This window comes from Lithobates pipiens, unplaced genomic scaffold (genome assembly GCF_037356315.1).
Source record: "Lithobates pipiens isolate NorthernLeopardFrog02 unplaced genomic scaffold, aLitPip1_a1.2 Scaffold_19, whole genome shotgun sequence".
Taxonomy (NCBI): Eukaryota; Metazoa; Chordata; class Amphibia; order Anura; family Ranidae; genus Lithobates; species Lithobates pipiens.
In genome coordinates, this window is record NW_027507764.1 from 83,913,219 (window position 1) to 83,936,176 (window position 22,958).

Consider the following 22,958-nt stretch of genomic DNA (forward strand, 5'->3'; position numbering starts at 1 on the left):
CATATGTGGGACTTTTTGGGAGCCTAGCCGCGTACGGGGCCCCGAAAACCAAGCACCGCCTTCAGGCTTTCTAAGGGCGTTACAGTTTTGAAGGCCATAAAATGCCAAGATGGCACAAACCCCCCCCAAATGACCCCATTTTGGAAAGTAGACACCCCTAAATTTAGGGGTACACTAGTGAGACTAGGTAATAAATGGCGGGTGCCCTGAAACTATAAAAAAATAACTAACCAACCAGCGTCACCTGTAACAGTTATATGGTGATCACTGGTGAAAGGGTTAACTAGGGGGCAATCAGGGGGCTTTATGCGGTAGTATATGGGGGTCCCTGGCGCTATAAAAAGCTGCGGCGAACCTAAATACCTACCTGCCTCACTAGCGTCACCTGTGACACTAATACAGCGATCAGAAAAACGATCGCTTATTAGGCTGGGTTCACACTGGAGCGATGCGGGAACGCCACGAATGCGCGGCGGGTTCCCGCATCGCATGCCTCCCGGCGGCAGTTCACACTGCCCTATGCGAACTGCTGGGAGTGTCAGTGAAATGTTAATGACACCCCCAGATCAGTTCGCATATCGCAGTGCGATCTGCAAACTTGGATCGCATGGTGTGAACACCCATGCGATCCGATTCTGCTGCGGACCAAAAAAAGGGTCCCGTGCGAGTTTGCGGCGGGTGCGACACGAATTCAGCCATACTATCTGTATAGCTGAACTCGAATCGCACAGAGATCGGATGTGATTTGCACTGCAGTGCGGTGCGAATCACATCCGTTCTCATAAACCGCTGCAATGTGAACCCAGCCTTAGTGACACTGGCGACGGGGGGTGATCACGGGGTTAAACCTTTATTGGGGGGGTTAGGGGGGTACCTTAGAACTAAAGGGGGCTAACCCTAACTGCCCTAACAGTTATTAGTCACAAATGACACCCGCCGGGTGATCAGGGGGTTAAACCTTTATTAGGTAATAAATGGCGGGTGCCCTGAAACTATAAAAAAATAACTAACCAACCAGCGTCACCTGTAACAGTTATATGGTGATCACTGGTGAAAGGGTTAACTAGGGGGCAATCAGGGGGCTTTATGCGGTAGTATATGGGGGTCCCTGGCGCTATAAAAAGCTGCGGCGAACCTAAATACCTACCTGCCTAACTAGCGTCACCTGTGACACTAATACGGCGATCAGAAAAATGATCGCTTATTAGGCTGGGTTCACACTGGAGCGATGCGGAAACGCCGCGAATCCGCGGCGGGTTCCCGCATCGCATGCCTCCCGGCGGTAGTTCACACTGCCCTATGCGGACTGCTGGGAGTGTCAGTGAAATGTTACTGACACCCCCAGATCAGTTCGCATATCGCAGTGCGATCTGCAAACTCGGATCGCATGGTGTGAACACCCATGCGATCCGATTCTGCTGCGGGCCAAAAAAAGGGTCCCGTGCGAATTTGCGGCGGGTGCGGCGGGTGTGGCGGGTGCGGCGAATGGCTGAACTCGAATCGCACAGAGATCGGATGTGATTTGCACTGCAGTGCGGTGCGAATCACATTCGTTCTCATAAACCGCTGCAATGTGAACCCAGCCTTAGTGACACTGGCGACGGGGGGTGATCACGGGGTTAAACCTTTATTGGGGGGGTTAGGGGGGTACATTAGAACTAAAGGGGGCTAACCCTAACTGCCCTAACAGTTATTACAGTCACAAATGACACCAATGCAAAAAAAAAAAAAAAATAAAATAAAATAAATGACATTGGTGTCACTGTGACTGGGGGGCAGGGGTAATTGGGGGGGGGTGATCGGGGGGGTGTGAGTGTGCCTGGCATGTTCTACTGTGTGTGTAGAGTGTTGGTGCAACTCACCGATCCGCTCTCCTCCGTGTCGGAACGAAAAATACCGACACGGAGGAGAGAATACATCACTTCCTCTCCTGTGTTTACATTACAGGAGAGGAAGTGATGTCACGGGGGATTCCTATTCGTCGGGAGCGATCGCGTGGGGGTGGCCATGAATGAATGGCTGCCCCCTCGTCCCGGATCGCTCCCGGACGAAAACCGACCGCCGCAGGCACCGGGCGGGGGCCCGATCGGGCCCCCGACCCGCGGGAGGCAAGGGACGTACAGGTACGCCAATATGCCTGCCCGTGCCATGCTGTCGACGTACATCGTCGTGCGGCGGTCGGCAACTGGTTAATATTGTGCAACATAAAGATTTTCAACATTCATTCTATTCTGTGGGTCCTCCGTTTTAAGAAAATATATAACATTTGGGGGTTTCATATGTGTTTTCATGTAAAAAATTAGGTTAAAGCTCAACTTTATAAAAAGCACAATTTAAAGTTGAAGTCAAATCTAACACTGACCATTCTTAAAAATGTCCGCCGGCCACCTGCAATCGCTCCCCACAGAGATGGAACAGCGGTCTGCTGATGTAAACAAGGCAGATCGCCGTTCTGTCAGAGATGAAACTAACCAGGAACACGGATCACTCTGTTCATCTAGTGAGTCCATCCCCACACAGTTAGTAAGCACCTCCTAGGGACACAGTTAACCCTTTGATCACCCCTGATGTTAACTCTTCCCAGCCAGTGTTATTAGTACAGTGACAGTGCATATTTTTAGCACTGATCACTGTATTAGTGTCACTGGTCCCCAAAAAGTGTCTGATCTATCCGCCACAATGTTGTAGTCCCGCAAAAAAAATCACTGATTGCCGCCATTACTAGAAAAAAATGCCATAAATCTATCCCCTATTTTGTAGATGCAATAACTTTTGTTTAAAACAATCAATATACATTTATTGGGATTTTTTTACCAAAAATATAAAGCAGAATACACATTGGCCTAAATTGAGGAAGACTTTTTTTATATAAAAAAAATAAAAATATTGCTTTTTTTTTCAAAATTGTCAGTATGTTTATATTGCAAAAATAAAATATCACTAAAAGAAAGTGCTATTATTGGAAAAATATGGACATCAATTTTACTTGGGTACAGCGTTGCATGACTGCACAATTGTCACTGCACTTTTACTTATTTATGTAAAACCCTTAACCCAAAAGATTTTTTTTTTTGCTGTAACTACTTGTGTACCTGCAGCCTGAGTTTGGCTTCAAGTTGTTAGTGTATCTAAATATGCTAGTACATCTAACACTCTCCTCACCCCTAGATTAACACTGATGCTGCCCAAAGATGCCCCTGTGCCCCTTCATCCAGAGTGGAGGCACTCTAATAAAGAATGGAGTTGATTTACTAAAACTGGAAAATTGCAAAATATGGTGCTGCTGTGCATGGTAGCCAATCAGCTAACTTCTAACTTCAGCTTGTTCAATTAAAGCGGAGCTCCGATTAAAAAAAAAAACACCTGTCCCAGGGTCCAGAGATGCCGGGGGAACGACGCCCGCTCCTCTCCCCCTCCTCTTTGTGGCGCTGGCATAGTCACTGTGGGTGGCCGGCTGTGACCTGTGACATGTCCCAGATGATTGCCGAGAGGGAGGGGGGAGAGCTGATCTCCCTTTCAGTGCCGCGGTGTGCCAGGAGAAAGTGGGAGCTGGAACCCTCAAAAAATAGGGTATCCGCCCAAAAAAAATGACATGCCAAATATGGCATGTCAGGGGGTCACCTTTAAAGCGGAAGTTCCATTTTTGGGTGGAACTCTGCTCTAAGCTTTGCCAAAAAAAAACTGGAAGCTGATTGGCTACCATACACAGCTGCACCGGATTTTACACTCTCCAGTTCTAGTAAATAAACCCCAAAGTGTGTTTCTGGCTAGATTACCAGGTGAAAACAAGGGAAAAATAGCCTAAAAAAGAAAACGAATGAGTCGCCACATCTAAGGATAAGTAAGCTGGATTTATAGCATTTTTGATTTTGGGTTTAATTCAGCTTTACGCATAAAAATAACAATCATAAAAAATGTAAATCCTCTTCTAATTTAATGATTGTTCTGCAGGGACTACAACACTTGCACAGCCATAAGACAATTCACCGTGATGTTAAGGGAAACAATATTCTACTGACGACAGATGGAGGTGTCAAACTGGTAGACTTTGGTATGACAATGTTTTTCATATACAACAATAGTCCTAAAATTAGTAATGAACGGTAGATTATCAATGTTAAAAAAAAATTGCAAAATTTATATAAAGCTAGATACAACAATGAGTATTGAAGATGGTAAACGCATTTGTCAGTTGTATTACTACTATTAGATATTATTATTATTATTATTATTATTATTATTATTATTATTATTATTATTATTATTATTATTATATTATATTATTATATTATATTATTATTATTAGTAGTAGTAGTAGTAGTAGTAGTAGTATTATTCTATTATTCTATTATATTGTTATATTATATATTATATTATATTATTATTATTATATTAGATAATAGATATACTATTAGATTACAATGTACATGCACATGGCTCGATATATGCTGTTGTTACTGTTAGGTGTGACTACTGCAAGTCACCTATTCATAAGTTATGTTACCGTTTCCCAATTATTATTAGAGTCTTATCTAAGCAAGGAGACACGGAAAGAGTTCTCAGTATGTCTGCTCAGACGGTCGCACTCACTCACTCTGAGGTCCTTTATTATCACACAGCTCTTTTTATACACTAAAAAAAGACAGGCGTTAAAAATGTTGAAACAAAACAACTTCTATAAAAGGCAATTTCTAAGTGTCTTCTGCTTTTAGAGCTGATGCAGCAGTTGACCCTTACGACATGGCTTCCTCTTTGTGTGTACGTGACTGCACCCATCCGGCCTTTAAGAATGATGTCTTTAAAACAACTGAAAACAGACGAGATAAGCATTTAAAGAAACATACTGTCAACCATTTTTATTCTTATACCTTGATCCTCACAATTTCCCCCTTTGACATCACCCTTCCCTCTTACCCTGGGTCCACCTGAACAAGTTCTAGTCGGCCTATGTCCAAAGTACTCTCCCTGACCGCGAGTTGTCAGAGGGGTATACACCCATCCCCCTGGATAGTACCAACATCTAAAATTCAGGAAGAGTGGCTTTTCTGACAGATGGGTGATGTCAAGGAACCAAATCCACCTATCTTATCCAACTTATCAACTTACAAAAGTTCCATCTTTTCTACAGCATTTACCTTGGCTTTCTTGCAAAAGCACATGAGCAGTTTAAAGCACGCATAAAGAAGAAATACAAATAAAAGCACCACTATAATTGTCATCGCTGCCTTCTTAAGCTCAGAGAATAACCCTGAGAAGCTAAAAGTTCCACCAAACGGATCCCAGTCACGGCCAATATTACGGGCCTTCTCCTGTAGATCCTTTACTTCCGTGCGGTGTCGTGCAATGATGTCATAATAGTCGGGTATCTCGATGCTGGTGTTATGTATCCAAGTACAACATTCATAGTCTTCTGTAGCCTCACAGAGTCCTGTTAATGCTGCACTCATACTTTCAATCGCTAACTCATGTAATTCTATTTGTTTTGTGATGGCTCTGGTCTCTAGATTTAACTTAGTAATGTCATCAGAGTTTTTCTCCAAAATATCATTAATTATTCCAGTATAGTTATTTAGTCGCTTCATTAAGTCTATACCCCATCCTGTCCAGGACGGGAACCAAGCCCATGCCATGTCCTGCTCTAAGAATATTTCTCTCTTGCTACGATATCTGAGGGGATATCTGGGGTGCATACTAGCTTCTAGTAGGTGATCACCTCGTTCATCACCCACTACTCCCATTACTGGTACCAAACTTGCGAGGTAGCACCATCCCTGAGCCCTTCTAGGTATCCAGGTATAACACTTATCCCCACAACAGATGTATATATTGTTTCCTAGAGCTACTGATCTTGAACTGATATCATTTCTATAACGAGAGGTGTATCCATAGAGGGATAAGTTGGATACTAACCACCTAACATTATTATCCACAATGTTAGTGAGGAAGTCAGATAATGTCTGGTGTGTGCTGGAATTACTGGGGTAGAAGCTTCCATTTAATACGACAATGGACAAATTAAACTTGCTGTCTTGGCATTCTCTATTTCCTCCCGTTGTGTTCCCTAAGTTGAAACACCAGGCAGGGGGAAAGGCGAGACCATTTGATTTAAACATTACTGTCTTGCTGGTATTTGTTCCAGTTATGTTAATGCTACTGTTAGCAAGGTCAGTATAATTTATAGGAACTGCCATCAGTGGTATGTTTGCTGTACTGGGGTGTAATTTACTGCAAATCCAACATTTCTCATATCCTGACTTCCGAGCATAAGCATATTTAAACTTCAGTAATAACATTTTTTTAGAAAATCCTTCATCCTTGTGAATTTCATTCTGGGAGGTAACCAAACTATTGGTCAGGATTACTGAAACAAAAAGAATAAAAAGATACATGTTGTCATTTGCCAACTGGCTCCTTTTTACAGTGTGAAGCGTGGATCCAGGCTGCTTTACCCTCCAACTTGACCGATGTGGGAGTGGTCAGCAGTACTTGAACAAACCGTGGCTCTAAAGCTTTTCTGGTATGTTTCTTTACATAGACCCAATCTCCGGGGCTCAGCGAATGAGTACCTGCTATTGAGTTAGGGTCTGGAAGAGAAGAATACACACTTTTGTGGATCTTAGTTAGATGCTGTTGTAATTGTATCACATATGCAGTCAAACTATCACATTACAATTGCATACTCTGTGGAAAGTATAAACCTAGTCTGGGTGCATTCCCAAAAAGTATTTCATATGGGGATAACCCTGTTTTTCCCGTTGGAGTATACCTTATGGAGAACAAAGCTAAAGGCAGACATTCTGGCCAAGGTTTATTTAACTCTTGCATAGCTTTTTGTATTTTTAACTTTATTGTCCCATTTACTCTTTCTACTGATCCTGAACTCTGTGGGTGGTAAGGGGTGTGGAAACTTTGTTGAACCCCTAACATAGCCATTACATTCTGCATGATTTCTCCTGTAAAGTGTGTTCCCCTATCTGATTCTATGGTTTCAGGAAGACCAAACCTAGGTATTAACTCTGTGATCAGTTTCTTCGCTGTGGCTTTCGCTGTAGCTGATTTCACTGGATAACTTTCTGGCCAGCCTGAAAATAAGCAGATGCACACGAGACAAAATTCAAATGGGCCGCTCTTAGGCATTTGGATATAGTCAATTTGCAGTCTCTGAAAGGGATACTGGACCCGAACCTGATGTTTACGTGGGGTTTTCACTCTCTGTCCTGGGTTATTTAACAGACAGATTTGGCATGCAGCACAGTAGTTCCTTGCAGTACTACTGAATCCAGGGGCTAGCCATCCTTGGCTTACAATCCTATACATAGAATTGGAGCTGACATGAGTGGGCAAGTGGACAGCCGCTGCCATTGCTGGGTATAGAGAGGCAGGTAGGCATATTCTGCCTCCTTCCCTCCATATATTGTCAAGGCCTGGTGCTGCTCCCATTTTTACCCATCTATCTTTCTCGCTCTCTCCTGCTTGCTCCTGTAGTTTACTCATCTGCTGCCATGTCGGTTCTGGGATGCTCACCTTTACCGTAGCTAAGGTCTCAGGGCTTACTTCCCCTAGAGCTGCTTGTTTTGCAGTTAAATCTGCAAATGCATTTCCTTTTGCCTCAATTGTTTTTGCGCTCGTGTGTGCCGCTATCTTCATAATGGCTACTCTTCTAACTTTTTGAAGATTGTTCAGGACTCTTTTGATTCCTTCACCATGTTTAACAGGTGTGCCTGCTGCTGTAAGGTAACCTCTAGCTTTCCATATGTGGCCATAATCATGTGCAACACCATAAGCATAGGCAGAGTCAGTGTAAATGTTCCCTTCTTGTCCCTCTAAGTGTTCTAAGGCTTTTTCTAAAGCTGTTAGTTCCGCTTCCTGTGCAGACATGTGTGCTGGTAATGACTTTGCCTCAATTACCTGTGTGTCCGTTACCACAGCATAACCTGTGTGATATTTACCTTTGTCATCGGCAAATCTACTACCATCTATGTACAGTGTGTGTTCTGCATTTGCAATGGGTGTGTCTGTGACATGTGGGAACCCCGTGATCTCTTGTTCCATAAGTTGAAAACAATCGTGTTCATCAGATGTTATGTCATGAAATGAAAGTGTGTCAGAATCCTGAGTTTCTTGTGCTGTGCCTTCACCATTACTCCCCCCTGTCAAATCTGTCTGTAAGGGTAGAAGTTGTGCTAAGTTAAAGGAAGTGCATCACTGGAAGGTAACATTGGGAGGTAGGAGCAAGGTGCATTGCAGACGCAGCTGCCTCGCCATTGATATGTGCTTTGGCTGAACTTGTGACAAGATGGCGTGTATGTCATGCGTGGTATGTACCACTACAGGATTGTCTAAGACAATTTCTGAGGATTTGTCAATGATAATTGACACTGCTGCGACTGCTCGTACACAGGACGGTGATCCTCTAGAGACAGGATCGAGAGCCGCTGAGAAATATGCTACCGGCCTTTGTTTGATGTGTTGTTGTGTCAACACCCCTGTTGCGTGTCCCGTGATTTCAGCAATGTACAAATGAAATGTTTTGGTATAGTCAGGGATCCCGATCGCAGGTGCCAAAATTAGTAACTTTCTTAAGGTGCTAAAAGACTTATGACCTGCTTCTGTGAGTACATAGGGTACTATTTTCAAGCAATCATATAATGGCTGCATCAGAGAACTGGCATGTGGTATCCATTGTCTACAATATGACACTATTCCCAGAAACATACGAAGTTGCTTAAAGTTGCGTGGGACATTCATTTGTCTTATGGCCTGGACTCGTTCTTCAGTGAGGTGTCGAGTACCCTGGGATATACAGTGGCCCAAAAAGACAACCTTTTTCTGGCATACCTGTAACTTAGTTCTATTCACTTTGCACCCTTTTTCAGCCAGGAATTGTAACAATGATAGAGTGGCTTTTAAACAAGTATCGTTATCCGGACAACATAACAATAGGTCATCTACATATTGCAACAATACACAAGTGTCAGGTGGTTGCCATTCCCTATTTTTACTTTTAAAGGTTTAGTCAGTGGGGCATCGGACAAAAGACCGTCATAACCACTTATGGGTATGGTGTCACGGGATGTCATGTGTGGAGGGACTACTGAATCAGATAATAAGCTGCGTGATGCTCCTGTGTCAACTAAACAAGGAATATGTTTACCTTCCACCTTCATCAACATGTGGAGCATTTTATTCTCTGATTCAGCTAGGACTGGGGCAAGTCATGCGGTCGGATCGTCCCTATCGTTGGTACGCCTCTGTCTGTAGTCCCTCGTGTCTCTGTCCGTGTTTCCTTCCTGTTCGTCTTTTATTCTTTTCCTACAGTCTCTTTTTATATGTCCCACCTTGTTGCAGTAATAACAGGTAAGAGGTTTACGGGAGGAATTCCCTCCTTCATTGACCCGGGCAACAGTGTTAACTCCCGGTGTCCTTCTGGGTTTAGCTTCTGCTAAATCAGCCTCTATGCCTTGTGCTTTCTGCAACAATGTTCCTCTGTCCCGTATGGCTCTCCATTCGGGAGTACATGCCTTCAGTTTGTCACCTATTTGGGGTACTAGTCCTTCCATAAACTGTCGATTGAAAGCCCTAATGGTGACGGGTAAGGCTAAATCTAGACCTTCGTCAGCCATCATGCTTTCCATGTTGAGGTAAAATTCTGTAACAGTCTGACCTGGGGCCTGTTTTATGGGCGCTATCGAACCCCTTTCCTGCTGTTTCCTTTGGCAAAATTCTCGTAACTGATTAATAAACAGGAGTCTAGAGTCTATATGACGGGGGTGTACTCCTGGTGGATTTGTCGCTGGATCCCCTTGTGGTCTATGTGGAGCAATTTCATTCATAAATTGATTAAACATTGTTAGTGTCATTTTATGTCTACACAAATCTTCCCCATCTTGCCAAGTTGCTTCATGTGTGTCTAGTAATTGTGTCACGAATCTACAGAATGCGGCAGGTTTTGCTACGGGATCAGGAGCATTCTGTATTAATGCCATAAGAGTGTCAGTCGACCAAGGTGCCCATGTCCTCAGAACGACTTGTTGAGTCACTGTAGGTGGCTGTCCTGCTTGACCCGCATTTGGATTATTTACTTGTATTACCCTAGTCCGACTGTGGACTGGAGCTACGGACTCTGGTCTTTGAGCTCCGCAATGTACACATTCCTGTGCCCAGTCTGTATTCTGGGTACCGCATACTCGGCATACCCATCCTCTTCCTCTTAAGGAAGGATAAAGTTTTGGTCTTTCGCTACCTGGTGTGGTAGTGGTATAAGGAGGTGGAGTACCTTCCGTTTTTACTCCATCCTCGGGAGCAGAAGGGAGACTCTTGCGTCGGACCTTCATGTCCCATCCACCCTGTTCATGACAATACTTCCATCCCTCCTCTTTAGCCCTGTTGGAAACCTTAATTAAACATTGTATTTGTGATACCCATCTGTTCTGCAGGACCTCCCCCTGTCTGTCTCTCTTTATATTCTCCCAACCTTCTACACTTAGCCCATTTTCTCCATCCATTCCAAATTTCTTGAGAACCCTATTCGTGCCCTGTGCCTTGTCCTTCCCATACAACATTGTAATTATGTCTTTAACAGCATAACATTTCTGAGATTCCTCCTGGGGTTTACCATGTGTCTGGCCCATTTTGACAGTCCTGCCTAGGTGGCGTTTGGATCACTTACTAAGTGTCTCGTTGCCTTCTCCTCCTAGGGTGCCAAAATACTAAAAACCTCTCCTGGATGAGATTTCTGAAATCGAATTACTTTATATGCTAGCCAACTGACAAATATTATGACCAGACTGACGGCTACAACATATACAAGCATTCCTTTTGGTGGCCAAACACATATAACTAGATCTCCGGACTTTGTGGAGACCTTATTCCCTTCCCATTACCATGGAATCTCTCAGCAATCGTTTCTTATTCCTGCTTTATTGAGGCAGTCAGGACTTATACTTTCAACCCGTTTTTAGGCTCATGAATCAAAAAGCGTATATCAAACTTAAGTGTCGGACCCCCAAGTACTCTTACGAGTTAAGGGCGCATTCCGTTACCCATTGGGATGATATATGTTTCAATTCACACCATACAAACAGGGCTTATCTCAGTCACAACAGACAGATGACAAGGAGACAGACAAGAAACAACGGTAACATAAGTCAAATATTAAATTCAAGACTCGCTTACTACAGAGGTTGGTTTTACCTGAAGAACAATACAGACAGATCGGGTGGGCACAAATCTAAGAAGCACAGAGTTTATAAGAAAATAAAGCTTTTCTTACCTGCGCAGGTTTTGTCTGTGGTTCCTGATGTGCCCGACCTCTTCGTTCCGTCCTTATGTTCGTTCACCTCTTGTAGTTTCTTTAGCGAAGTCCCTTGTTCGTGCGCCAAAAATGTTAGGTGTGACTACTGCAAGTCACCTATTCATAAGTTATGTTACCGTTTCCCAATTATTATTAGAGTCTTATCTAAGCAAGGAGACACGGAAAGAGTTCTCAGTATGTCTGCTCAGACGGTCGCACTCACTCACTCTGAGGTCCTTTATTATCACACAGCTCTTTTTATACACTAAAAAAAGACAGGCGTTAAAAATGTTGAAACAAAACAACTTCTATAAAAGGCAATTTCTAAGTGTCTTCTGCTTTTAGAGCTGATGCAGCAGTTGACCCTTACGACATGGCTTCCTCTTTGTGTGTACGTGACTGCACCCATCCGGCCTTTAAGAATGATGTCTTTAAAACAACTGAAAACAGACGAGATAAGCATTTAAAGAAACATACTGTCAACCATTTTTATTCTTATACCTTGATCCTCACATTACTAAACATCAGTAAAGGTTCAGCAGTATTGAGTCTAATTTCTTGAATTCAAATCTGTCTGGACATCAAGCTTACAGCACTGCAAAATAAACCCAAATAATGTGGAAATCACATTTTCAATTTTAAATTTACACACTATGATCTGCAGTGGAAAATTGGTAGTGTTGGTACCTTGTATTTTAATCTCAAAAGAAAGCTGCATGGGGCTCCTGATGCTTCTTATCTGTAGATGTGCCGACAGGCCCAACTGGCCAAAAAAATGCTTTATGTAATTAGGAAACTCTTGCTTGTCAAAGTATTATTTTCTTGGGGACAAAGTCTCTTTAAGAAAAACATATATGTTGTATGTATACAGGTATTAAAGAAATAATTTCCTTGCCATTAATTAGTACAACTACTTGGATATGTTTGCTTAAAGTGGAACTACACTGCATCTGAGCATCGCAAACCAAAAATGTTGTTTGAATAATTTTTATTATCAAACCAAACTCCCCCATCCATCTATGTCTCCATGCTTTATTTTGAAGAAATGTAAAAAAAAAAAAAAAGAAAAAAAAGTTTAACACAATTAAATATAATATATAATATGCCATTAGTTTTGTTCCGAATTAGTTTTTTAATGAATTTAGACAAATACTTTAATCCAGAAACATCCAAATTAACAAAAACCCGTTTAACAAATTTTTCTGAATATTCGTAAATTCGAATATTTGAAAATTTCAAAAATTTGGAAATTCAAAAATTTGTAAATTTGTAAATGTGTAAAACCCCAAAATTTGAAAATCTGAAATAATGACTATTTATTAAATTATAGGTATTGGAATTTCCTTTCAAATTTGGCTGTTGGTGAACGTAATGGATACGAATTTGTCCAAAGTTATGAATTATCCAAAATGACGAATGCTGTAGCTAAACGAATGGAACATAACAAATTAATAATAATAAATAACAATAATAATAATAATAATACATTAACAGCCAAATTTGAAAGGAAATTCCAATACCTATAATTGAATAGTTACCGTATATACTCGAGTATAAGCCGAGATTTTCAGCCTCTTTTTTGAGGCTGAAAGTGCCCCCCTCGGCTTATACTCGAGTCATCGCTGTCTGCCTGCTCGATCAGCGTGTCGAGCAGACAGACAGCGGACATTCTACCCTTCAAACGCCGCGCCTCCGCCTCCGCCTTCGCCTGTGATAGGCGGAACACTGAATTTCCCAGCAGCCTGTGTTCCGCCTATCACGGACATCGTCTCATCCTCGTACTACGGACGAGGATGAGACGATGTCCGTGATAGGCGGAACACAGGCTGCTGGGAAATTCAGTGTTCCGCCTATCACAGGCGAAGGCGGAGGCGCGGCTTTTGAATTTTAGAATGGCCGCCGAGGCGCCGACGAAGAGCGGCGATCCTGGCAAGGCAAGGGACGGAGGCAAGGCAAGGCAAGGCACGGGACGGGACGGAGGCAAGGCACGGCACGGGACGGGACGGAGGCAAGGCACGACACGGGACGGAGGCAAGGCACGGCACGGGACGGAGGCAAGGCACGGCACGGGACGGAGGCAAGGAGGCAAGGCACGGCACGGGACGGAGGCAAGGAGGCAAGGCACGGGACGGAGGCTCGGGACACAGGCTCGGGACACAGGTAGGCTGGACACACACACACACACACACACACACACACACACACACACACACACACATGGACACACACACACAGGGATGGATGGATGGATGGAGACACACACACACAGGGATGGATGGATGGAGACACACACACACAGGGATGGATGGATGGATGGAGACACACACACACAGGGATGGATGGATGGATGGACACACACACACACAGGGATGGATGGATGGATGGACACACACACACACAGGGATGGATGGATGGATGGACACACACACACACAGGGATGGATGGACGGACACACAGGGATGGACGGACACACAGGGATGGACGGACACACAGGGATGGACGGACACACACACAGGGATGGACAGGCATGTCTCACCCTCGGCTTATACACGAGTCAATAAGTTTGCCAGTTTTTTTGGGGGTAAATTGGGGGCCTCGGGTCGGCCTATACTCGAGTATATACGGTAGTTATTATTAGTTAATTAGTTAGTTATTATTTCGAATTTTTGGATTTTCGCTCTTTCTTATTTTTGGATTTTCTTTCTTATTTTTGGATTTTCTTTCTTATTTTCGGATTTTCGAATTTATGAATTTTTGAATTTATGCAATCATAACAAATGGCCCGAAAAGCTAAAAAAAAAACAACCAAACAAACAAAAAAAAAAATTAATTAAGTTTTCGTCAGTGCACATATCTAATAATATACCTTCCTATTTACTAATGCTAGCAGCATAAGGATTAAAAATTGTCAATTTTGATTGTAATCTGGGATTTGTAGCAGAAGTGCCGCACCCTATAAATTAATATCTGAGCTACAATGTGGCGCAGATCTTATGTTCAGATTTCTACCTGGCACCACTACTCGCAATGTACATTGTGGGAATGTGTGCGATTTTATATGCATTTCTACATTGCACATGTAGCACCCTGGAGTTTAGGCAGGGTTGCTCCTCACAAATTTACTTGCCAGGAGGTTATCCTGGTTGATTGTTAGAGATCTATTGATTTCTCCCTAAGTTTGGCCTTGTTGCACTTTTCTCTTCTACCACTAGGTGGCCCGGGTACTTGGTGGAACTAGATATGAGAAGGGCAACCCTAGGTCAGATTATTGATGTATGGGGTATCTCAGCTAACGAACAGGGATTTTCTTGGATCCCATGGCCTGCTGTGAGAGCCTATATATTTGGGTGGAGTCAGGTGGTCTGTATTCTGTGCCACCTGGGTGGCTGTCTGGGTGGACGTGTGTTGTATTGCCTGGGCTGCTAGGCCAGAGATTGGGTCTATCCCGGGCACATCTGGATGCTAGGCTGTCTGAGGGCCTATCCAGAAGCAAGAGGTCAGCACAGGGTTGGGACTATGACTTACAGTCCAACCAAAAGTGACTGTTCTTCTGGCCGGAGAACCTGTTGTGGTCGGAGGTAGAAGGGAAGCTGTTGCCACTAAGGGTCTGTCCGCCTTATTACCAGGGATCACCATGAGTAACTGAAGCAAGCAGTGGTGTATTTAGGTTTTGTGGTGCCTAGGCCTGACTAAAATCACGCACCCCCCTAATTTAAATACCTGTCATCTGTAAACCACACCCCTTCCTCATAAAGTGGTAGTAAACCCTGTACTACCACTTGTACCTACAGGTACGGTAAGTCTATAATAAGGCTTACCTGTAGGCACTGTGAATATCTCCTAAACTTGCACCATTTAGGAGATATTCAGAGTGCATGCAGCTGATGACATGATGCATGTGGTCTGAAAGTCTGGCTAACAGTGCTGAACCTTCAGAACCCATGCCAGAAATGGCGGCTCCTGCATGCATGCGTGGGAGTGATGTCATTGCACCCATGTACTTGGAATGAAGAGCAGGGGAAGATGTCAGCCGTTTAAGCGGTGATGTCACAGTACTGTAGGACTTTGTTCTAAGGTAAGTTTTTATTATAATGTGCTAGCAAAAAACATATTTCTCCATTTACATGAAGGTAAGTTTAATATAACCCAGCACAGGGTTCTTATTTACAGTGTAAGAGGGAACCCTGTGACCCCCAAGGGACAGCTGCAGACTCTGGTCTAAAGGGAAATTCTGATGTAAGGGGGTCTCTGGTAAGCGCAGCCCTTTCTTTACACAAGAGCCCACAGAGCTCCTCCTTACATCACAATCCACAGACTGTGGGCATGGAACAAGAGACAGTCAGAGACTGTGGGCATGGCACAAGGGACAGTCAGAGACTGCGGGCATGGCACAAGGGACAGTCAGAGACTGCGGGCATGGCACAAGGGATGGTCAGAGACTGCGGGCATGGCACAAGGAATGGTTAGAGACTACAGGCATGGCACAAGGGATTGTTTAGAGACTGCGGGCATGGAACAAGGGACAGTCAGAGACTGCAGGCATGGCACAAGGGACGGTCAGAGACTGCGGGCATGGCACAAGGGGCAGTCAGAGACTGCGGCCGTGGCACAAGGGACAGTCAGAGACCACGGGCATGGCACTAGGGATGGTTAGAGACTGCAGGCATGGCACAAGGGATTGTTTAGAGACTGCGGGCATGGAACAAGGGACAGTTAGAGACTGTGGGCATGGCACAAGGGACAGTCAGAGACTATGGGCATGGCACAAGGAATAGTCAGAGACTGTGGGCATGGCACAAGGGATGGACAGAGACTGCGGGCATGGCACAAGGGACGGTCAGAGACTGCGGGCATGGCACAAGGGATGGTCAGAGACTGCAGGCATAGCACAAGGTACGGTCAGAGACTGCGGTCATGGCACAAGGTATGGTCAGAGACTGCAGAAATGGTACAAGGGATGGTCAGAGACTGTGGACATAGCACAAAGGACGGTCAGAGACTGTGGGCATGGCACAAGGGACGATCAGAGACTGTGGGCATGGCGCAAGGGACGTTCAGAGACTGAGGGCATGAAAGTATATAATAATGGTGCTGCGCTGTTGAATATCGGCCAGTGTATAGTATGTGACAAAAACTTCTATTAAAAGTGCAGTGCTAAGAAATATGCATCAATATGTACAAGTAAATATAAATGTAAAGGTATTCCTGCAGGGAGCTTGATGTGTCTTAAACTAAAGGTGGGTCAGCATATAATAGTGACAAACATAATAATCATGTGCAAACACAGCAAGTAAAAATGAATGGAATACAAAGTATAGATTAAATAAAGTGCAAAACAAATCAGAGGTCCCATATAACACTTAGCCCCTGTACACACGGTCGGAGATTTCGACAACCAAATCCGTCTGATTTTGTCCGTCGGATTTTGTCCGTCGGATCTTGTCCGAAACTGTTGCATACACACGGTCGGACTAAGTTGTCGAAAAATCCGATCATTCAGAACGTGATGACGTAATTTCGTTACGATGGGACTACGTTCAGGCTAGTAGCCAATAGCTTTGATGTAGGAATTTGATCTGAGCATGCGTGGCACTTGGTCCGATCAAAATTCTCTACACATGATCGGAGTATGTCCGATCAAACCAGTTGGTCGGGAAATATTTCCAACATGTTGGAAAATTGGGTCAGACGGATATTCCGACGGAATCAGTCCGATGCCTACCACACACAGTCGGATTATCCGACAACACGGTCCGATAGGACACATTCCAACGGATTCTCCGACCGTGTGCACAAGGGATTAGAGGGCCTGAGTGGATAAGCCAAACTGCAATCAAAAAACATAATATGAGTCCATAAATCAATCAACAGTTGATGGATGGGTGGGGGATCCCTTCACCATAAAAAATAGTGAATAAATAGCTGGTGCCTGGCCAATCCAATGTGATAACATCTCAGGATGCACAATATTTACTTAGATATATTGATACATATTTTTTTAGCACTGCAGTTGCACTTTTTATAGAAGTTTTTGTCACATAGGGATATAGAGCAAGCTGCCCCTGCCTGTAACCTCTGTGCTGTGCAGATGGCACCAGGTGAGGCTGTGTTGGTGCTGACAGTTTTCTTCGGGACCACTCTACTCAGCATCTTCCTCTCCGTCAGTATATCTCCCCCCGGCCTCCGCACACACAGCCAGAAACTCCACATCTGGCCGACTTGTACAACGTGTCCAGCATCCTTGTCAGCCCGGACTTCCTGCTCATGCAGACCCCTCCTCTGCTGCTGCCAGTGACATTATGTCGCCTCTGGATTGGTGCAGAACCCAACCCACTGGCGGAGATGCTCCTTCTACTTGCCCCGATGAAGGTCGCACTATGTTGATCTGCAGTTCGGCAGCGCAGTGTGAGGGGTGCTTTTTTTCATGCAGGGTAGCTCTTTTGCCACCCCCCCCAGCAAAGTGCCGCCCTAGGCCTGGGCCTTGGTGACCTAGGCCAAAATACAGAGCTGGAAGCAAGTACCAGAGCAGTATTCTCACCATGGTGAAGAATCTGGAAACTTCAGCGGGTATCAAGCCAAGGACTCAGCCAATGGAGGTGACGCTTGCAGAGCAGCCTTGTGTGTCAAGCCAAGGAGAGGGCAGGCCAGTGGGGTGAAGCTTGAGAGGTATCTTGAGTACCAAGCTAGAGACCCAGCAGAAATGTAGGGGTGGCGCTTGAGGAAGATACCACCGTGAAGTTTGGAGGTGCTCAAGGGATTCAGTGGCAGTGAATCAGCGGGTCTAGTGAGAGACCGGGAGCTCAGTGGGCTGAAGAACTACAAGGAGAGGTTGTAGTGAAAGAGAAAGGAACTGTTACGTTTGTGTTAGGAACTGTTAAAGACTGTTGCCATAGGAGACAGCATTCCTACACATGCAGATGTGGTATCTTGCTGGATGCCTTTGCCTGCATGGCTGTCCTCCTGTTGTAGTCTCAGAGTCTGTCAATTAATCTTGCAACTACATAAGCGTTTCCTGGCCCTAACCCTCTTTGCCCCAAAAGTTTGTTAAGGGAAATAAACTCTCTTTTGCATTCAAGAAGTGTCTGGCGCTCAATGACTTTAATCATCTTGCACCCACTATGCCCCACAACCCACTACATACAGAAGGATGTCAGCTATCTCTGGCCCTGGAGGTTCTCATTAGACCGAAGGAGGCCTTGCACCTTGCTACACACAAATATGAACCTAGCCTAAAGCTATACATGATATAGCATATAAGAAATGCACATTAAAGTGATTGTAAAGGATTATTTTTTACAAACATGGTATACTTACCTGCTCCGTGCAATGGATTTGCACAGAGCAGCCCAGATCCTCCTCCACTGGGGTCCTCTGCAAGCACTCTGGGCCCCTCCCCCTTTGCCAAGTGCCCCATTACAAGCCCCTTGCTGTGGGGGCACTGGTGCGTGCTCACTCCCGAGCTGGCTCTCTGTGTCCATAAGACACAGGGCGCACGACTCAGCCCCGCCCCCCGCGCTCCTGCCTCACTGTCTGTTAGCCAATGGCTCCTGCTGTTGCATCTCAGTCAATCAGGAAAGAGAGAGGCGGGAGAGCCTGGATCAGGATCGGGCTTAGGTATTAGGAAGGCTGAGGGGGCATCTGGACACTGAATATGATGCATGAAGGTAAAAAAAAAACCTTGAGCCTTTACAACCAATTTAAGCCAGCTCTGCCTTATTTATACATTGTTATTTTTTTTTTTTTTTTTTTTTTTTTATGCAAGCAGCGTAAGTATCTGGATTTGACTTGATATCAGCCTTTTCTAGTCTGTAAAGCAGATCTCACATTGGGAGAGGGAGAATCAGCACAAGGAGGCAATCAGTTTTGTGGCAGTGAAAAGATTTTGCTGATAGAAAGAGAGCAGAGAAATTAAATAATTTACAGAAACTCTCCTTCCTTGCTGTCCTCCTTTCACAGTCCAGTCAAAGATTGTAAAGAGGGACAAGGCTGGTAGAATTACTTAACTGCAGCAGAGCAAACAATCACGTCTCATGCCAGACAGTTGTGTGGCAGAGCTGTGCAAATCTCTGGACTGGATGAACAAAAATACTAATCTTTTGGCATATAAAACTTGTCACATATATGTATTTTATCTGTGTATTTAGCAGTTTGCCGGGAGCTCAGTTTTAAATCAATGGCACATATAATGAAGATGACATCAAGCTGATCTCTTACATTTAAATGTAAAATACACTGAGCAAAATTATAAATGCAAAACTTTTGTGTTTCCCCCTATTTATCTTGAGCTGAACTCAAAGATCTATGACTTTTTCTATGTACAAAAAAGGCCTGTTTCTCTCAAAATGTTCACAATTTTGTCTAAATCTGTGTTAGTGAGCACTTCTCCTTTGCCAAGATAATCCATCCACCTCACAGGTGTGGCATATCAAGATGCTGATTAGCCAACATGATTATTGCACAGGTGTGCCTTAGGCTGGCCACAAAAGGCCACTCTAAAATGTGCAGTTTTATCACACAGCACAATGCCACAGATGTCGCAGGTTTTGAGGGAGAGTGCAATTGGCATACTGACTGCAGGATTTTCCACCAGAGCTGTTTCCCTTGAATTGAATGTCAATTTCTCTACCATAAGCCTTCTCCAAAGGCGTTTCAGAGAATTTGGCAATACATCCAACCGGCTTCACAACCGCAAAGCAAGTGTAACCACACCAGTCCAGGTCCTCCACATCCAGCATCTTCACCTCCAAGATCGCCTGAGACCAGCCACCCGGACAGCTGCTGCAACAATCGAATTGCATAACCAAAGAGTTTCTGTACAAACTGTCAGAAACCATCTCAGGGAAGCTCATCTGCATGCTCGTCGTCCTCATTGGGGTCTCGACCTGACTGCAGTTCATCATCGTAACCGACTTGAGTGGGCAAAATGCTCACATTCAATGGTATCTGGCACTTTGGAGAGATGTTCTCATTGCGGATAAATCACGGTTTTCACTGTATAGGGTAGATGGCAGACAGTGTGTATGGCATTGTGTGGGTGAGCTATTTGCTGATGTCAACTTTGTGGATAGAGTAGCCCACAGTGGCTGTGGGGCTATGGTATGGGCATTCGTGTGCTATGGACAACAAACACAGGTGCATTTTATTGATGGCATTTTCAATGCACAGAGATACCATGACGAGATCCTGAGGCCCATTGTTGTGCCATTCATCCACGACCATCACCTCACGTTGCAGCATGCTAATGCATGGCCCCATGTTGCAAGGATCTGTACACAATTCTGTACACAATCCCAGTTCTTGCATGGCCAGCATACTCACCAGATATGTCACCCATTGAGCATGTTTGGGATGCTCTGGATCGGCATATACGACAGAGTGTTCCAGTTGATGCCAATATCTAGCAACTTTGCACAGCCATTGAAGAGGAATGGACCAACATTCCACATGCCACAATCAACAACCTGATCAACTCTAAGCGAAGGAGATGTGCTGCACTGCGTGAAGCAAATGGTGGTCACACCAGATAATGACTGGTTTTCAGACCCTCCCCCGACCCCCCCAATACAGTAAAATTGCACATTTTAGAGTGGCCAGCTGTAAGAGAACTATTGGAATACGTCATGGGCGACTGCAGATTCCTATAGGCACCAATGCACATGTGCGTGTGCAACCGATTGCGTGCACACGCGGGAGCATGTCCCTAGTCCCAATTTGCACCAGACAGCCTATTTAAAGGGTGCCATGACTCCTGAGCATGACTTCTGAGCAATGCTGACCGGCAATAAGCAATACTGACCAGCTGTTTACTGATACCCTGAATCCTGCTTATATCCTGCTTGGTACCTGTTGCTGAACTTGGCTTTCCTTGACCCTGCTTTTGAACTCTGTTACATGCTTGATTACTGGTTCTTGATCCTGGCTTCCTACTGACCTTGCTACTGCCTAATGCCTTGGTACCTTGCTGCCCCGCCTGCTACCGAACCGGTTATTCTCGTGACCTCGCTCCTGTTCCCTGCTTGGCTCAACGCTGTCTCTGAGTGTCTATGCTGGCTGCCCTATATCACAGCTCCATTGGGTCCAGTGTACTTCTGTCTCCAGGCTACAGGAAGTTCCAGCAAGCCATGTATCCTGAACCTGCAAGCTGGTTGGAGTTCCCCTTTAACCTCGGTTGATCTATCCAGCATCATTCCAGTTCCTGACCTGATGTTCTGACTGAATCACCAAGCCTGCAACTCCTTGCTCTGCAAGCAACATTTACAGGCACTTGTGTTCCTCCTGACCCTAGCCACTATCTGTTCCACCATCAGTGGCCTGGGCTGGAGATACAAGAGAGGCCGACCTTGTCATTTTAGTCTCCTACCAGGTACGTGACACCAGGCTAAGGCACATCTGTGCAATAATCATGCTGTCTAATCAACATCTTGATATGCCATGGATTATCTTGGCAAAGGAGAAGTGCTCACTAACAGATTTAGACAGATTTGTGAATATTTGAGAGAAATAGTCCTTTTGTGTACATAGAAAAAGTCATAGATCTTTGAGTTCAGCTCATGATAAATAGGGGCAAACACATAATTTTTGCGTTTATAATTTTGCTCAATGTACTATACATAACCTTTATACACTGCAGTGTGGCAGATTAGGCGTTTAAATCTTATTGAAAACTGATCCTAACATGAATACCCTTTAAATAATACAGGTGTATCAGCCCAACTGACAAACACCCGTCTCCATCGGAACACGTCTGTAGGAACTCCATTTTGGATGGCGCCTGAGGTTGGCTCTCTTTTATTATCTTTCAAATATAACCAAAATATTGCAGTTTACATTGTTTTTTTACAACTTAAAAGGTAACTGACTATAGTATGTTTTAATGAATTAGCATTTTATTTTTGTGCATCTTAACAAATTCCCTTCAAACAAAAACTATTAGGACTTTAGAGGTACCAGAATTACTAATTATTTATATAAAAATATCCAAGATTTTATTATGACAATTAAAAGCAACCATTAAAAACAATGTGCATCACACATCTTGCTGAGGTTACAACCTCAAAATGAGCAGTTAACCTTTGCAGTGCAGGGGCAGTCCCACTACAAGGGAGGATTTTCATATCTCCCAGAATTGGGCTTTAAGTGTTAATTGTAAGGCATTCATTGATAATATCAAAACATTCCACATAATACTTTACATTTATGTCTTATTTGCTAGGTGATCGCATGTGAGCAGCAAGTAGATACAACATATGATGCACGCTGTGATGTCTGGTCTTTAGGTATTACAGCCATAGAGCTCAGTGATGGTGATCCTCCACTGGCTGACTTGCATCCAATGAGAGCTCTTTTTAAAATTCCAAGGTATGTTGTTTTACTATTGGTTATTAAATATATGATTGGCACCTGTTAGCGAGTAGTACTAAGGACAACTACAGGAAAGAAGTCTTGCAATGACTCAATGTATTATAAACCCAGAAGGTCAGCCATGTATAATTGCAGTGAATTACTTTACTTTGAAAATAATTGTTGCATTTTCACTTTCTTTAACCATTTCATGTCCTGGGGTTATCAAAACCTTTGTGTCCAGACCAAATTCTAAAGTTTTGGTATGCAGCAGTTTATTCAACAAGAAGCTGTTTATTATTTTTCATACAAAGTGATTTTCTAA

At 44.1% G+C, this 22,958-nt stretch overlaps 1 protein-coding gene across 3 annotated transcripts in view; it reads left to right on the plus strand.

The window, feature by feature from the left end:
• The window catches only part of MYO3A (myosin IIIA), a 312,814-nt gene that overhangs the window by 62,663 nt on the left and 227,193 nt on the right, over positions 1 to 22,958 (plus strand). For all 3 annotated transcript variants that reach the window (XM_077490990.1, XM_077490992.1, XM_077490991.1), the window contains exons 5-7: positions 3,952 to 4,051; positions 21,993 to 22,069; positions 22,506 to 22,651. In XM_077490990.1, the coding sequence (XP_077347116.1) occupies positions 3,952 to 4,051; positions 21,993 to 22,069; positions 22,506 to 22,651 (323 nt within the window). The remainder of the gene's footprint in view (positions 1 to 3,951; positions 4,052 to 21,992; positions 22,070 to 22,505; positions 22,652 to 22,958) is intronic.